The sequence below is a fragment of the Heliangelus exortis genome, chromosome 2 (genome assembly GCF_036169615.1).
Source record: "Heliangelus exortis chromosome 2, bHelExo1.hap1, whole genome shotgun sequence".
NCBI lineage: Eukaryota > Metazoa > Chordata > Aves > Apodiformes > Trochilidae > Heliangelus > Heliangelus exortis.
The window spans coordinates 108,927,988-108,941,869 of NC_092423.1; the positions used below are offsets into that span (position 1 = coordinate 108,927,988).

At 43.7% G+C, this 13,882-nt stretch overlaps 1 protein-coding gene across 4 annotated transcripts in view; it reads left to right on the forward strand.

Annotated features, from left to right (window-relative positions):
* The window catches only part of MAPRE2 (microtubule associated protein RP/EB family member 2), a 103,892-nt gene that overhangs the window by 36,699 nt on the left and 53,311 nt on the right, over nt 1-13,882 (forward strand). Inside the window, exon 1 of one of the 4 annotated variants that reach the window (XM_071737498.1) lies at nt 6,208-6,437. The exons of 2 other annotated variants lie outside the window; for them this stretch is intronic. In XM_071737498.1, coding sequence (XP_071593599.1) covers nt 6,316-6,437 — 122 coding nt within the window. In that variant the 5' untranslated portion in view covers nt 6,208-6,315. Of the gene's footprint in view, nt 1-6,207; nt 6,438-13,882 lie in introns of those variants that run through there. One more of the 4 variants, XM_071737501.1, reaches the window with a different exon arrangement.

The window sequence follows — 13,882 nt, forward strand, 5'->3', positions numbered from 1 at the left end:
TTTGTTCTGGAGTTACTGGAAGTAAACATTGTTTCTCTTGGAACCATCCCTCACCAAATGTTTCCTGCTTTCACGGGTGCTTTGTGTTATGTAGGCAAGTGTTGGATAAAAACGCTTCAGATAATCGGTGTGAACTTCTTATGTTTCAAGTCTGAAGTCTTTTGATGTATGCTTAAGAGTGGAATAGGAATTAGTTGTGGGCTTGTTTTGTTCTTTTTTTTTTTCCTTCCTTTAAAACAGCTGGATTTAGCTAAATCCTGAAATGGTTTGATTTAATTAATGTCCACTAAACCTATTTATTAATTTTAATCTAACCATTGATATTAAAAGTATAAATACGGTCTTAAATATCTTTTTTATTCAAGGTTTTCTGAAATCCTGTTTCTATGAACAAAAATTAAAATAAAATAAAACCCCCTGTTTCAGTAGACAATATTTGGATCTTGAAATAATCCTCTGATTTCTGTTGCATTTATATCCAGTAACTAGAAGAGGTAGCTGCTGCTTTTTTTAGAAATACCCCCAGGCTATGGCTCTTCAAGACCTTTCCCTTTATTCAGGAATTCATGTGACAACAATCAGATTGGATTTGCAACTTATTAGGCTAAATTTTCAAGAACCCTTAGCTGACAAAGACCCCAAGTTTCATCTTACTCTTCCTCACAGTCAGAGAACACTTCTTAAAAACATTATATGTGACCTCTGAAATCTAAATATGTCCATATATTTAAAAATAGACTTCAATTACCTCACAGGGATGTGGTCCATGCACATTGTGTAATTGGGACAGCCCCTTCTTTCTTTCTCTTTCTCTGTCTCTCTCCAGGGAAGGCAAATAATCAAGACTTTGCTTAAAGTGGCAACACTATAATCCCCAAGGGTGGGAAGCTCATTCTTTATCTACAGGATGTCTGGAGTGATAAGTAGCTGTTTTATTAAAACTCATGCAGTGTTTCTTTGTGCTGACAAAACTATCATTTGTTGCTTGGTATGGTGAGTTTAAATGCAAGGCACCCTGAAACTTCAGGCATAGAATGAAGTAATGGGAAGGGGGTGGGAGTATTTATTCAGTGCTGTGTAAACAAGGAAAGTCTATAAAGTTGTAGGTTTGAGTTTGCACTGGAAGTAATTTTAGGCCACAGTGGGGGCTTTCCTTTGGCCTGATCGGTGTGGCTGACAGTCTGACAGTGAAAGGAGAGGTGTTAGTGCTTCTTATCATACACCACAGCACATCTGATACATGTTCTCTGTGCTAGTAACACCGCTGTTGCTAATTCCTCTGTGGATGTTTCTGTGCGATACATTATTGCTACAGGTTAAAACTGTTGAAGTTCTAACAATTTAAGATGGCTCAAGCCAGAGCTCTCTAATAGGCATACACAGCTCCAGGTAACTCATTTGTACTTCCCGTAGATACCATGGAAATCTGGATCTCCTAAGTCTTCTTAATTCTTAATTTACTAAATGAAACTTTTATCCATGGTGTACACTATCAGAAATTAGGCTGATGGTAATACAGCCTAATTAAGTGTGCTCATGGTTATGTCCACCTTACTGAATCTATTGATATCTATTTACCTTAATGAATTCAGGCTTCCTTGAATGAGCAAGATGTGCCTGAGATACAACAGAACAAACTTTTTATTGTGACTCTTCTCAAACTTTCTTCCTGATTTGCTTTATTTACTTATTTTCAAATCTAAACACTGTTGGCTAGCTCCTGCAGGGAGAGACTGTTTCTGCAAGGGTTTCTGATAAATGTACACTTGGGAGCTAGAAATAGCTTTGATTTTCCTCTACAGTGTGCAAATCTGTTGCTTTGTAGAGTTCTGCTAATCTTCATCCTGATAAAGGAAGACTACAGGAATAGTTAAATTAAAAATAAAATTAAATAAAACAGACTACAGATTGCTCAGAACTGTTGGTTTACAAACGTTGTTACTACCTTCTGTCTGCTTGCCTGAAATCCATTTTTTAAATTCTCTTTAAAAACTGCACTTGGGACAGAGGTGTTCATGAAACTTCACTGAAAAATGAAGTATACGGAAAAAAATAATTTTACTTGCATGATGTTTGCCACAGTTTGAAGTGTAGTTGAGGTGTGTTCTGAGAGTGATGCAAGAATTATCATGCCAATTCCTTTACAAACTTGACCATGAACAGAGGTCAGAGATGAAGAATGCTCATTGGCCACTCTAGGGTTAAATGTGTTTTATTTGATCTCACCCCTTTATGCCCTCTTCCCCCATCCTCAAACTTATCCAAGCAGTGGGGAATTTCTGCAGTCATTAATTGTATTTATACTCCAGCTATATCACATACAAATCTCCCTAAAACTATTTGGTTTTTTTTAATCTTATGGCAAAAATATCAGCAGAAATCTCTAGTGTGGTCCCCATCTTCAGAGACTGTGCCTTGGTCACTTCTTTTCAGGTTTAAAATACTCATAATTTATTTCCACTTTAGCTACCTAGCCTAAAACTCTGGATCAAGTGTGCCTGTGGCCTTTCTAACATTGTACTTTGGGCTTTTAGGGGATTTCACTCTCAGGCATTCTAAATTATGCTGCATGGCCTTTTTACTGCAGTAAGCAAGATCTAGAGCAAGTAAGAAGAGAGGAAGTGAAAACAAAAGCTCTGAGGAGGAAAGAGCAACCAGATTTTGGAGAATGCTCAGGCCTATTGCAGTGCTTTCTGGTGTTCTGTCTACCTGGTTCCCCACAGCAGAAATCAAATACCAGGATGCATGTGCTGGGGCAGGTTGGTGTCTTTTTCATCTTCAGCGTATCTGTGACTTGCTGTATTTTCCAGGGAAAGTGTGGGATCGCCTTGCACCCAAAGTCAAGTGGGATATAGGGAATAGGAGGCTAACTGGAGGCATGGGAGAAGGTTGCCCTGAGAGCATATAACATCTCCATCCTGAGAGACTTTAAAGATTTGGGTAGACTATGATCATGTGTCCAAACGTATTGGTGATGATCCTGCTTTGAGTGGTAGATTGGACAGGACAAGGTCCCTTGCAGCCATTGCTTCTGTGGTTCTCAGTTCTTGGAGATCTATTACAACAGGTTTTGTAATTCCACCCTTTAGCATTAACTGCTTTTCCACTTCTTTGCTTTGCTTAATCTGTGTATCACTGGATTACTAGAGTAATTGCTGGAGTACTAGATTCTGATACTTTCAACATACCATGGATGAGGTTTTTTTGATCAGTGACATGCTGACTTTTTATTCTTCAAGCTGCTCTCCTGGTTCACTGCATGTAAAATTTATAAAGGCAGCACAGATGCCCAAGCACCTAATAACAGCAATAGGTTCCTTTTCCCTGTTCTGTGTTGCTGGGTCCACGTGCAAAACCTCCACACTCAGAATGATGGAAGTGGGAAGATGACACTGGTGGCTTCCTGCACGTAAAGAGAAGTCATTTGTGGGCCACACAGTGATCAGAAACAGAAATGTCAGTGGAGGGAGTGCCATGCATGTGGAACCCATATTACACCCTGTGCCCCCCAGGTTGTCCTAGATCAACCAAAACAGCACGTGCTGTCTGAAAACCAGTGTTAAGTTGCTTTTGCTGTGGCCTGGCTGTGTCAAGGTAAGGCACAGTGCTGAGACAGCACAGCTTTTCTCTGACCTTGAGTCCTAATGCAGAGGCAAGAAGGGGTCCGGAGTGAGCCTGCTGTGCTGTCCTTACCTGCACTTCTCTCCCATAGCTTTGCTAGTACATGTTTTAAAGAGTTTTGGAGACTTCAGTAAGGAAGCTTCTGTTCTTTGCCACTGGCAAAGAAATAAAACATTTTTACAAGTGCAGGTAGCAGAGTGTTTTACTGCTTGCTGCCTAGCAAAGCAGGTAGGGCTATGTCTAAGACCTGCAATAGATTATTTTTATATTCCATTACCACATAGCATGTCTGATTTCTCCATTCTCTTGTGTATTACTAAGATACTTAGTGGCCTTTTTAGAAGAACGTATTTGTTGACTGTTTTAAAAAAGACTCAAAGAGAAGTTTCTCCAATGGATTTACTGTTGACAGTTGAACAGAAATATTTTGCAATAACTGCAAATGTCGATAGGTTGGTTACTGTGGGTATTAATTGAATATACTTGAAAACCTGTCAGAAAGAATACATAACAACTTCTTTCTTGATCTGCAGAGGAGTGTGGCAAATTGGCAGACTAATTTGTGTATTGTTAGAGATTGTATGGTGTGTGTATGTATATTAATGTATATATCTGGTTTAAATCCAAGTAGTCCAGGTGCTGTGCAGTTGATGTTCAGTTATTGATTGTATTTGCTTTACAAGTTTTTGTGAATCCAGTTTCTACATCATCAGCAAGATTGTGTAAACTAAGTTTTCAGAAAAGTGTAATTTCAGCCTGAAAAAATATCTAAGGCATAGACCTGATCAAACTCAAACATTAGAACTTTTGAGTTTTATTAAAATATTAGCATGTGCCCCTGAGAACACATTAGAAATACTCATATAGTTTCCATTTAACCACCTTAAAATTAATTTTGAAGGAAAATAGATTTGGGGGTGCTTTATTATTTTATTTTATTTTATTTTAATCTGCCCAAATAGTTTTTACTCTTTTACACCTAACAGCCATGAGATCATACAGAGCTGTGCCCTTAGTAACTCTCGTTTCTCTTAAGGGAAAACGATTTGTAAACAGCTGGGTAGTTTGTTTTTCTAATGCGGTAAATTTGTGAGTTTTGATCTGCTCTTGGGACACCAGGGTAGGTTTTACCTCAGTGAAGTTCAGATCTGCTTCTGAGGACAACCAGCATCACTCTGTGGTTAACACCGAACTTTAAATAACATTGCTGTTTAGGCAAGGGGAGATTCACAGAAACCGTGGATATGCAGAGGGAAACTAGAGGGGATAAGAAACCGGGAGGGGGTGGGTGGACTTGTGGGGGGATAAGAAACAGTTTTTAATGGAGGGGAGGAAGAGGTGAGGAGTGAATGGTGGTGCTAACAGAGCCAGCAGTTCAGTGCTACTGCCTTGGCAGGCTTTTCCACTCCTTTTTTTCCGACCCAACAAGGATGTGCCATGAAATCTTTGCGTAAGCCTGAGAGCAGGAGAAAGCTGGAAATGTGTCATGCAGCTTGACAGGTGTTTTCCTGTGCTCTCCAGAGAAGCTGGAAGCAGGGATATTAGAGCTGGGTAACATGGGCATCTTGGTGCTTGGGTGGGTGGAAATCCAGACGAAGCAGCAGACACAGGAACAGGGAAAAAAAAACAAAAATAAACAAACAAAAAAACCCCGAACAAACAACAACACAGCATCAATGAACTTAGACCTTCTTGGTTTTGGTTTTTGGTTTTGTTTTTTTTTTCTATGATTAGGAGTCCATGATTTCTGACATCCTTGTAATATCTCATATTTATGCAGGGGTTTGTTAATAAAAGTGTCAACCGTATTAAATCCCAAACCTGTTCCTGGGAGCCGGCAGCCAAGGGGAAGCTTTGTGCCGCGGAGATGGGCATTGCCCCCGGCACACCGGGCGGGAGGGGAGGTGTTGAGGAGAGCCCGGGGGCGGTTCTTCTCTCTTTTAATTACACCGCCGTCCTCTGGGAGCTGTAACAAGAGCCGTGTGTCGCGGGGGGGGGGTTGTTTCGTGGTAATTGCAAAAACCTGAGCCCGAATTATCTCCCCAGTGTCAGGAAAAGGTGATGGGAAAGAAGGCGGTGAGGAGCTGTGAGGCTTTGGGGGTTCTGATAGAACCAGGGTGAAGTCTGTGGCTGCCCTTGCCACAGGCAGAGGGACGGCGCCGTTCCGGGAGGAGACAGGGACGTGTTTCCGAGCTCCCGTGGACGTGCCGCCCACCGGCTCAGGGACCGATGCGAGGAGGGGGAGGTGGCGGGATAACGGTGTGGTGTGGGCGGGGGCTGTCGCTTTGTCTGCCCGCACCCACAAGCACCGCCCTCACACCTCGGGCCGGTCCCGCCGAACCTCCCCACCCCTTCCCCTCTCACAGCGGGCGAGCGGCCCCCTTTGTGCCGACACCTTCCCCCCCCCCCACCCCTCACCCTCCCTCGTCCCCCGCACCATCCCCGCTCCCCTCCCTGGGGCGCAACGGGGCTGCCGGGGCGCGGAGGGAGGGGCGGCGCGGTGCGGAGTCTGCCGGTTGCCATGGTGAAAGGAGCGGGGAGGAGGAGGAGGAGGGGGGCAGGAGGAGGGAGGGGGGGCGTCACGTGGTCTGACGCGCGCGGCGGGGCGGGGCGGGCGGCGCGAGTCCCGGGCGCCGCCGCCGCCACCTTCCGCACACCAGCAGCGCGGGGCTCTGCGGAGCCGCGGGAGCGCCAATGCCCGGACCGACCCAAGCCCTCTCCCCAAATGGCGAGAACAACAACGACATCATTCAGGACAACGGGACCACCATCATCCCCTTCAGGAAGCACACGGTGCGGGGGGAGCGCTCCTACAGGTACTGCGGCGGATAGCGGGGCGGCGGCGGACGGGGGAAGCGGGGAGGGGGGGTGGGGATGGGGGAAGCGGGGTGGGGGGGCTGCAGCGCGGGGGGTGGTTGCATAAGGCGGGCGGGATGCAACCTCTACCCCGCCACCCTCCAAACCCACCCCGCTCTTTGGTCCCCGGCGGGGGCTGCGGCGGTGCTCGCTCGCATTGTCCGGCTGCGAAGCGTTCGGTGAATAGGCGGGATGTCTGCGGGGGCTCGCCGCTCCCGGGCGGAAGGAAGGCGGTTACAGACAATAAATTAAAAAAATAAAGATAAACGATAGGGGGGGAAAAAAAAATAAAAAGAAGGGGAAAGAGAGAAAGAAAGAAGGAGCCCCGCGCAGGCATCCAGCTCCCCCTGGAAGAGCCGCCGCAGCACCTCGCTGCGGATCTGGGAGGCGGCGCCGTGCGGGAGGCGGCGGCGGGGGATGGATGGCGGGGCGCGGGCAGCCCCTGCCCGCCCGGCAGCGGGGACAGCAGCGGGCGCTGCCCAGCGGGGCGGCCGAACCCCCGCCCCAGCACACAGATCCGGGGTGACTGCGGACCCCGCTCACCGGGGCGGGGTGACAGCCCCCTCCGGTGCTTGGGGAGGGGGGTGCGGCTCCATCCGCCACCTCCGCGGCGGTCAGAACCGGCCCCATCTTGTACTTATTTATCTATTGGGTTTTTGTCGTTGTTGTTGTTGGGGTTTGGGTTTTTTTTAGGATGGGGGGAGTACCTCCTTTGTCGCAGTTATAGGCATTTTTGGTGAATCTCTTGGCATGCGCTGCTGGCATGGCTTCGGCACTGACATCTCTGACAATATGTTCCGGCAGATAAGCTCATTAAAATTGTTTGCATTGTTTGATAAGGGTCGCGGCGCAGCCCGGAACGCAACTGGTTTTTAGGTGCTCCTTGCTGCCGACTCGAAGGGTGATAACGCGGCTGGTAGCTCCCCTTATGTTAATACACAGTTATTTTAAATCCTCCCTGGGTGACAGCAAGCAATGCCTCTGCGGAGAACACGCCCCTTTAAAGCTGATTTTCAAACAGCAGGAAATGATGCTGCTTTCAAAATCTGGCTAAAGTGGCCGAGTCGTATGCTCGATTAGATGAAAACAAATGTGGGTTACTTGGCTTGTTTGTCTGAAGAAAATCACAATATTTTTTTCTTCTGCTGAGGAATAACAGAGCTACTACCGGCATAGCTGAGCATTAATAACCTAAACAGTGAACCTTGTTGTTGATCACACACTGAGGGGTGATGGGGAAATGCCTCGGAGTTCTAAGTGTGTGGTTTGTCTGAATACCACAAAATTTAGTGCCTCTCTCTGAATCTGTTGATGTTTTGTGTAACAAAGCCTGGATGCACACATTTAGTGGAAAGCAGCAAAACTGCTTTTGTAGAAGACCCGTTTCTACTTGCAGAAAGGTTGCAGCTCTTCTCTGATTTTCAGCTGAGCAGTGCTAGATTCTGTGTGGAGGAGAAATGTATTTTCTTCTTGCAGTTAAGCAGAAGTATGGAGTAAATCTGAAATGTGTTGTCATGCATCTATCTGTAGTTATTCTGACATGTCATGGGCTCTACTGATCTCACAGCTTTCCTTCAGAAAAGTTCTTTGGAAAACCTCTGTTGCACGGGGTTCTCCACTCTCTTTTTGCAATATATTTGTGTGCCATTTTCTGCAGCCATCAACAAGGTGGTTTGCTTGTCCTTCTGTCTGTCATATCATACACTGAATTATGTCTAGAAAAGACATTTTGCAAGGCTGTTATGTTAAGCACATGATTACAAATAATTATATCACTTGTCCAGTTTTCCACAAACTGTGAAGTTATTCTGCATCTGAATAGCCTTTCATCAAGAAGGTTCTCCTTAGTTTTATGGAGCTTTGGATCCCTATCTAAATAAATAAAGAATAAAGACATGCAGAACTACCGATGCTAATTCTGCATGCTATTGTGAGGCACTAAATAAGTAATCCAATTAGATTTTATTTTTTTTTAAAAATAAGCCTTTAATGCACAAATGAAAATTTCCACTGGGGAATTCTCTTTATGATCTCTTTTCCTTGTAGAAACCTACCCTGATCTACTGAGTCATGGCAACCTAATCTGTTGAATCCCCCTTTCTCCACAGGAGAGAATGATTTGCTTTAATCTGTATCTCTAAGCACTTTCTGAAGTAAATGTCAACTATAAGAGAAAGAAACCATACAGGAAATGTTAAAACCAGTGGAACATCTCCTTGATTCTGGAATACAATATGCTTTTAGCTTCTGTGGAAGTATTTAATAGCTAAGCAAGTTTGGTCCTTGCTAAGCTTGAGTTTAAGGAAGAGATTGCTAAATGTAACAGATTAATGCCATTAGTGTTGTGCCTACTGCCACGTGGGACTCTTGGTGCCATGCTAGATTTGGAGCAGCCTCTACAACATCCTCGTATGACACATCGAGTTGCTATGCCTTTGATTGTTGGGCTGGTTTGTTCCATGTGCATCTAGAGATCCGGAATAAATATGTCATTAAACACAGCCTGAAGCATAACATTAGCTCAGCAGTGGTACAGATCTACAAGTAGGTACTTTGCTTGCAATAGACTTCTGCATACTGCAGCTTTAACTCTTAAGTTGCACCTACCATATGTATAAGCATTCCATATTTGCTTTTTATTTATCTCTCCTGTAAGATCAGAAATGTTTTCTCCTTTTTACTGTTAACACACCGTGTTTCGTAAAAATTAGTGTTTGTTGATCAGAATTAATTTGTTTACCAGTTTAGATGTAAAAAAAAAAAAAAAAAAAGCTTTATGGTTTCAAATACCAAAGATTTGATATCCATTTTCCAAAGCAGATTTAAAGACAGGTCAAGTTTATAACATTTTTCAGAACAGGAAGCTGACAATGAGAGGAGTTGCCCTGAGTTACCCACCAAGTTAAGGACGCAGCAGGGAAATGAACCTATACCACATGAGTTCCAACCATGTGCTCTGTATGCAAAAGCCACAAATAGTTTTCCCAAGTCTTCCAAAGGACATATTATATTTTGCGGACTGGGACATACAGGCCTGAGGTGTTAAGTTTCTCATCCAGCCTTACTGAGCTGGTAAATGGAAACCAGACGCTTTGACATAAAATTCAGTCACAGGGAGATGTTACCTTTCAGTGTAAATAGCTGTAATCAATCTGTGCTTCTCTAGTGAAATGCTGTTTCAGGAACTCCAGATCAGGAGGCTGACTTGGAAATTTTAGTTGGAACTGAGGTGTCATTCTGTTGGCCCAAAATAGGTTTGGGCTCATTTCTGAGAACGACATTACATTTAATTATAGTTTTGCTTGTATGTTCAAAGAAGACTAAAAAAAATCCAATGAGAAACCAAATCAACAGCTGCGTGGAGAGTTTTTTAGGCAGGGCAAGTCTGCAGAGATTTTTTGCCAGACTCTAGGCACCCTGTGTGGTTCATCAGTTCATCATGTTTTTAAAAGCTATCTGTACAAAGAGTTTTAATATTTTCAGGCTGAATGATACACCTAGCCTAAGCCATGCTGGTCTAATAGGGACAAATTGTTGTACTCACTTTTGCATGCCTAACTTTTGGTTTATCTGTGTGCTGCTAGAAGAATGTGCACTGGCTATATTTGGCTTTATATCCAGAACTAATTTCCTGATTGTTTGTTTTTTGCTTTTGTTTTTGTTTTTCCCCCCTGAGTTTCCAGGGACTGATTTTCTGATCAGTTTCTTTTAGCTTAGCGATTTGAAGAAAAACAAAGAAAAAAAGAAAGAAAAAAAAACCAACAACCCAGTCTTCTTTCCTGTAATAGGTACCTTTCTAATGGTATCTTTTCCTAAATATTTAGTTTTCCTAAGTGTTGCCTTCCTTTTAGAAGCCACCACTCTGCAGTGTTAGTGAAAGCTGGAGTGGTGGGAGGGGGGGTGCTTTCCTTGTTCTCTGCTGTAATAAACTGTGGGGTGAAACTGATCGTATCTGGTGGCTTAGTTTACTGCAGTGGGAGCTGAGAACTTCCACACTGAGTCGAGATTTACATTCTAGCAGCATCTGTCTTGGTCTCGGCCTTCTCAGCTCCTGATGAATTGTCAGGCCCCGTGGCAAAGAGCATCCTTCCCTCCCTGCTGCTGTCTTTGGTGGCTTTGTGCCTTCCACAGGTCTGCAGCTGCTTTGCCTTACTCAGGCAGAAGGTGTTTTTCTTGCTCTAAAATTAGGTGCCGTTGAATATGATAAGCAGGTAATTCCACTGAAGTACAAAAAGATCATTGGCTTTGTTAAAATTAATAGATTAAGGCCCCAAATTCTCTTGCTGAGACCTGGGAAGAGGATACTGAGTACAAGCAGTGAGTTGTCTTTTAGCTTGATAGTACAGACTTCATCCGCTGAAACTGTAAATGATAGTCAAAGCAAATGCTACTAAATATGTTAGTAAGTGAAACATTGTTTCCAGAGGCATTTCCTCTTGGCCTAGCAAGTAGTATTGCAGATTAGAGATTTTTGCCCTGTATTTCACTGAAAGGAGTAAAAGGGTAATAATAAACGTTTGGCTTTGTTGTTGTTTGGTTTTGTTGTTGTTCTTGTTGTTTTAAAGACATAATTTACACCTCATAAATTTGGATTGAGCTTTTTTTAAAGTGGTATTTGTGATAACCCCCTTGCCTGTCAAACATCTGGATTGCTGCAAAATAATTACTTATCCAAGGAAACAGCACCCTGATGACTTACAGCTAGCAGCTACTAGCCAGAAGGAGAGGTACTGTGCAGAAATCTTTCCTGGGTTCCTGTGAGCTTTGGAACCTTTTATTTTCTTTCACTTTCGTAAAGCTGACTTCCTGCCACTGCTGCTCTTCTGTAATCTTGTTTTCTGATTAGGGAGTACTTTGACTAGGGAGAGCTGTCTTATGTCCAGTCCTTTGCTGGGCAGGTCCAGCTCTCAAAAAAATACAGGATGAAACTGTTTCGAGGTAACTGGGAATCACATGTGAGTACATGTAAATATCTCGGAGGGTTATGAGGATGCCTCTGCTCAATACTGCATTGGTCTAGATAGTCTGTTGCCTGCATTTTGGCCTGCCTCCTTTCCTGACCTAGATTTAGGTCTTCCTTGAAGAAAATATCTTCACTGTATTTTGGGAGTTGTAGGTATTTGTTAATATCAGGGGGTGGGAGGTAGCCTTAGGGGTGAGATGCAGAGAGGGGAGAAAAACACTCCACAAACAACACAGTTTGTGTAAGGAAATGAAAGTAGCTTCCAGACAGCACAGTCTTCTCATTTTGCACTCAAGTGCTCTTGCTAAAATGGTCTGAGTGCAGCTCACTTGCACCCAGCCTCTTTGGGCTTCAGAAACATCCTGTAGGTGGGAGGCTGCATTCTGGTTTTCAGTGCGTGGTGTGGTTTTTTTAAACTACCTTGTAGAGCAGCATAGCAACAGAGCTGTGTTTCTGGCTTACTAAGAAAAAAAAAGCAGCGAGTTTAGGACATGCAAAAACTGAACCTGATGCTGTCACTTTGAGGAACAGACATTTGGCTTCTGCCTAACTTCTTCAATCTAGCCTTCCTGGAGAACAGGCACTGAAAAATATGTTGTGTTGTGAAAGAAAGGTGATTTGGAGGTGGGACTGGGGACCAGAAGAGCCTGATTAAAGCTGTTTGTTTGTGTTTTTCCTGTGGTGCACAAATGGCTGGCTTGAGGGAGATCCAGCTACCTCATGACAGGCAGGCTGGACCACAGGAATGTTCTCCCAGGTGGCATACCTGGTCTAACCTTTTGAGATATAAAACTTGCTTTGGGAGGCAGTCAGAAAAAATAAGCGTAGCAGGCCTACGTTTCAAGCGTTGGCATTTGAACAAGTGACTTTTTAAAAATATCTGCAGAGGTTTTGGCTTTGGGGCACGGGGGGTGGGGAGGCTGGTTTAAATTGACAGGCTTTTCTCCTTCCTCATGCCCAAAGCTAATTTTAGCAAAGGTTTGGTAAGGAGGAAGATAAATCGTGTGCCAGCTTTTCATTCTGGAGATGCAACTTTCAGCCTTTGTTTGATAATTGAAAACGAGTGGTCTCGCCACATCTGTTCTCAATCAGGGAAAACCACGGAGTGGGATGGCACGAAGGCCGGAGCGCGGCTTAAGTGTGGTGGTGATGGTGGTGGTGGTGATGGTGGCTGCAGCAGCAGAGACACTGACACAAGGACAGTGTTTGGATACTTCATCATCCTTGTTCCCTCAGTCCTGACCTCCAGCTAGCAGCACGGATCGCTGGCTTCCAGTATTGGTGTTAGGGAATGTAAATGGGAAACATCCGTGTTCCTTCTGTGGATGGTGTTAGCTGAGCACTGCGTAGCTCTTTGGGTCTTGCTTGGATCTCTGCTGCCTGACTCACTGATAAAGCATCTTCTTCGTACTGTTTCATTATAATTAGGTGGGAGTATCAGCTCAAAGGGAGTATCAGCTATAAAAGTTAACTGAACATGTATTTAGCTGTTTTGTTTCTAAAAGTGGTGATTTTATTTTTAATGAGATTCTTCAGTCTCATGCTATTGCATGTATAAGTAAAAATTAAAATCTTGTTTGCATTATTTTGACCAGAAACACATCTAGTTTTCTCATGGTATATCAAGTTATTTAATAATTGATAGAGAAGGCTCTCTATACTGAAAGCACACCCATTAAATGGTCTCAGGTTAACCACTCTGAAACTGTTTCTTCTTTCCCATACAGCTCTATGCTTAGTGAAGGGTGCTTTTGTGTTAAGTCTGTTATTTTGGTTTGTTTTTTTTTTATATGGTATCCAAACAGGAAATGTAAACATTCATCAGTGAGTCGAGAGGTAAGGATGTAGCTTCCATAGGAAATCCTGCATCTGTGCCAAGTTCTTCTGCCATTCACATGCCATACAGGTTGTGATCTTGACCTTTGGCCTTGCATTACAGCCACCTTCCATTGTTTATGTGCCCCATTGTTTATGGGGGAAAGGAAAGGGGTTTGAAATATGGCTGAGGTGGTGGAAGATGAAGCCTCTCAATCTAGGTCCTGCACGGATGGAGGGACAAAGACATTGAGTGTGAGCTTGAGTGAATTTACACAGAAACTTAGAGTGGTCTGGAACAATATTTAAACAAGCTATACAAACTGAAAACTTCTTGGTTTGACATTTGTTTGGGATTTCTTCTGTGTGAATTGGGCCCTTTTCCAGTGTGGCGGTTGACAGGGTAAAGGAACAGCTTATTTTGCTCTAATGGTGTACTGTAAAGCAGTACTGTATGTTCCTGGTTTTCCATATAGTTGTACGTATTGTTTCAGAGCTTTAATTTTCAGCATTGTGTTTCTTGGCAATTTGGAACCCTGAGAACTAGTTAGTGAGATATGTGGACTTCATTCCTGTCTTTTAGGAGTAACTCAAGTGAATATCACCCCTATCATAGGGTTCCTTAGT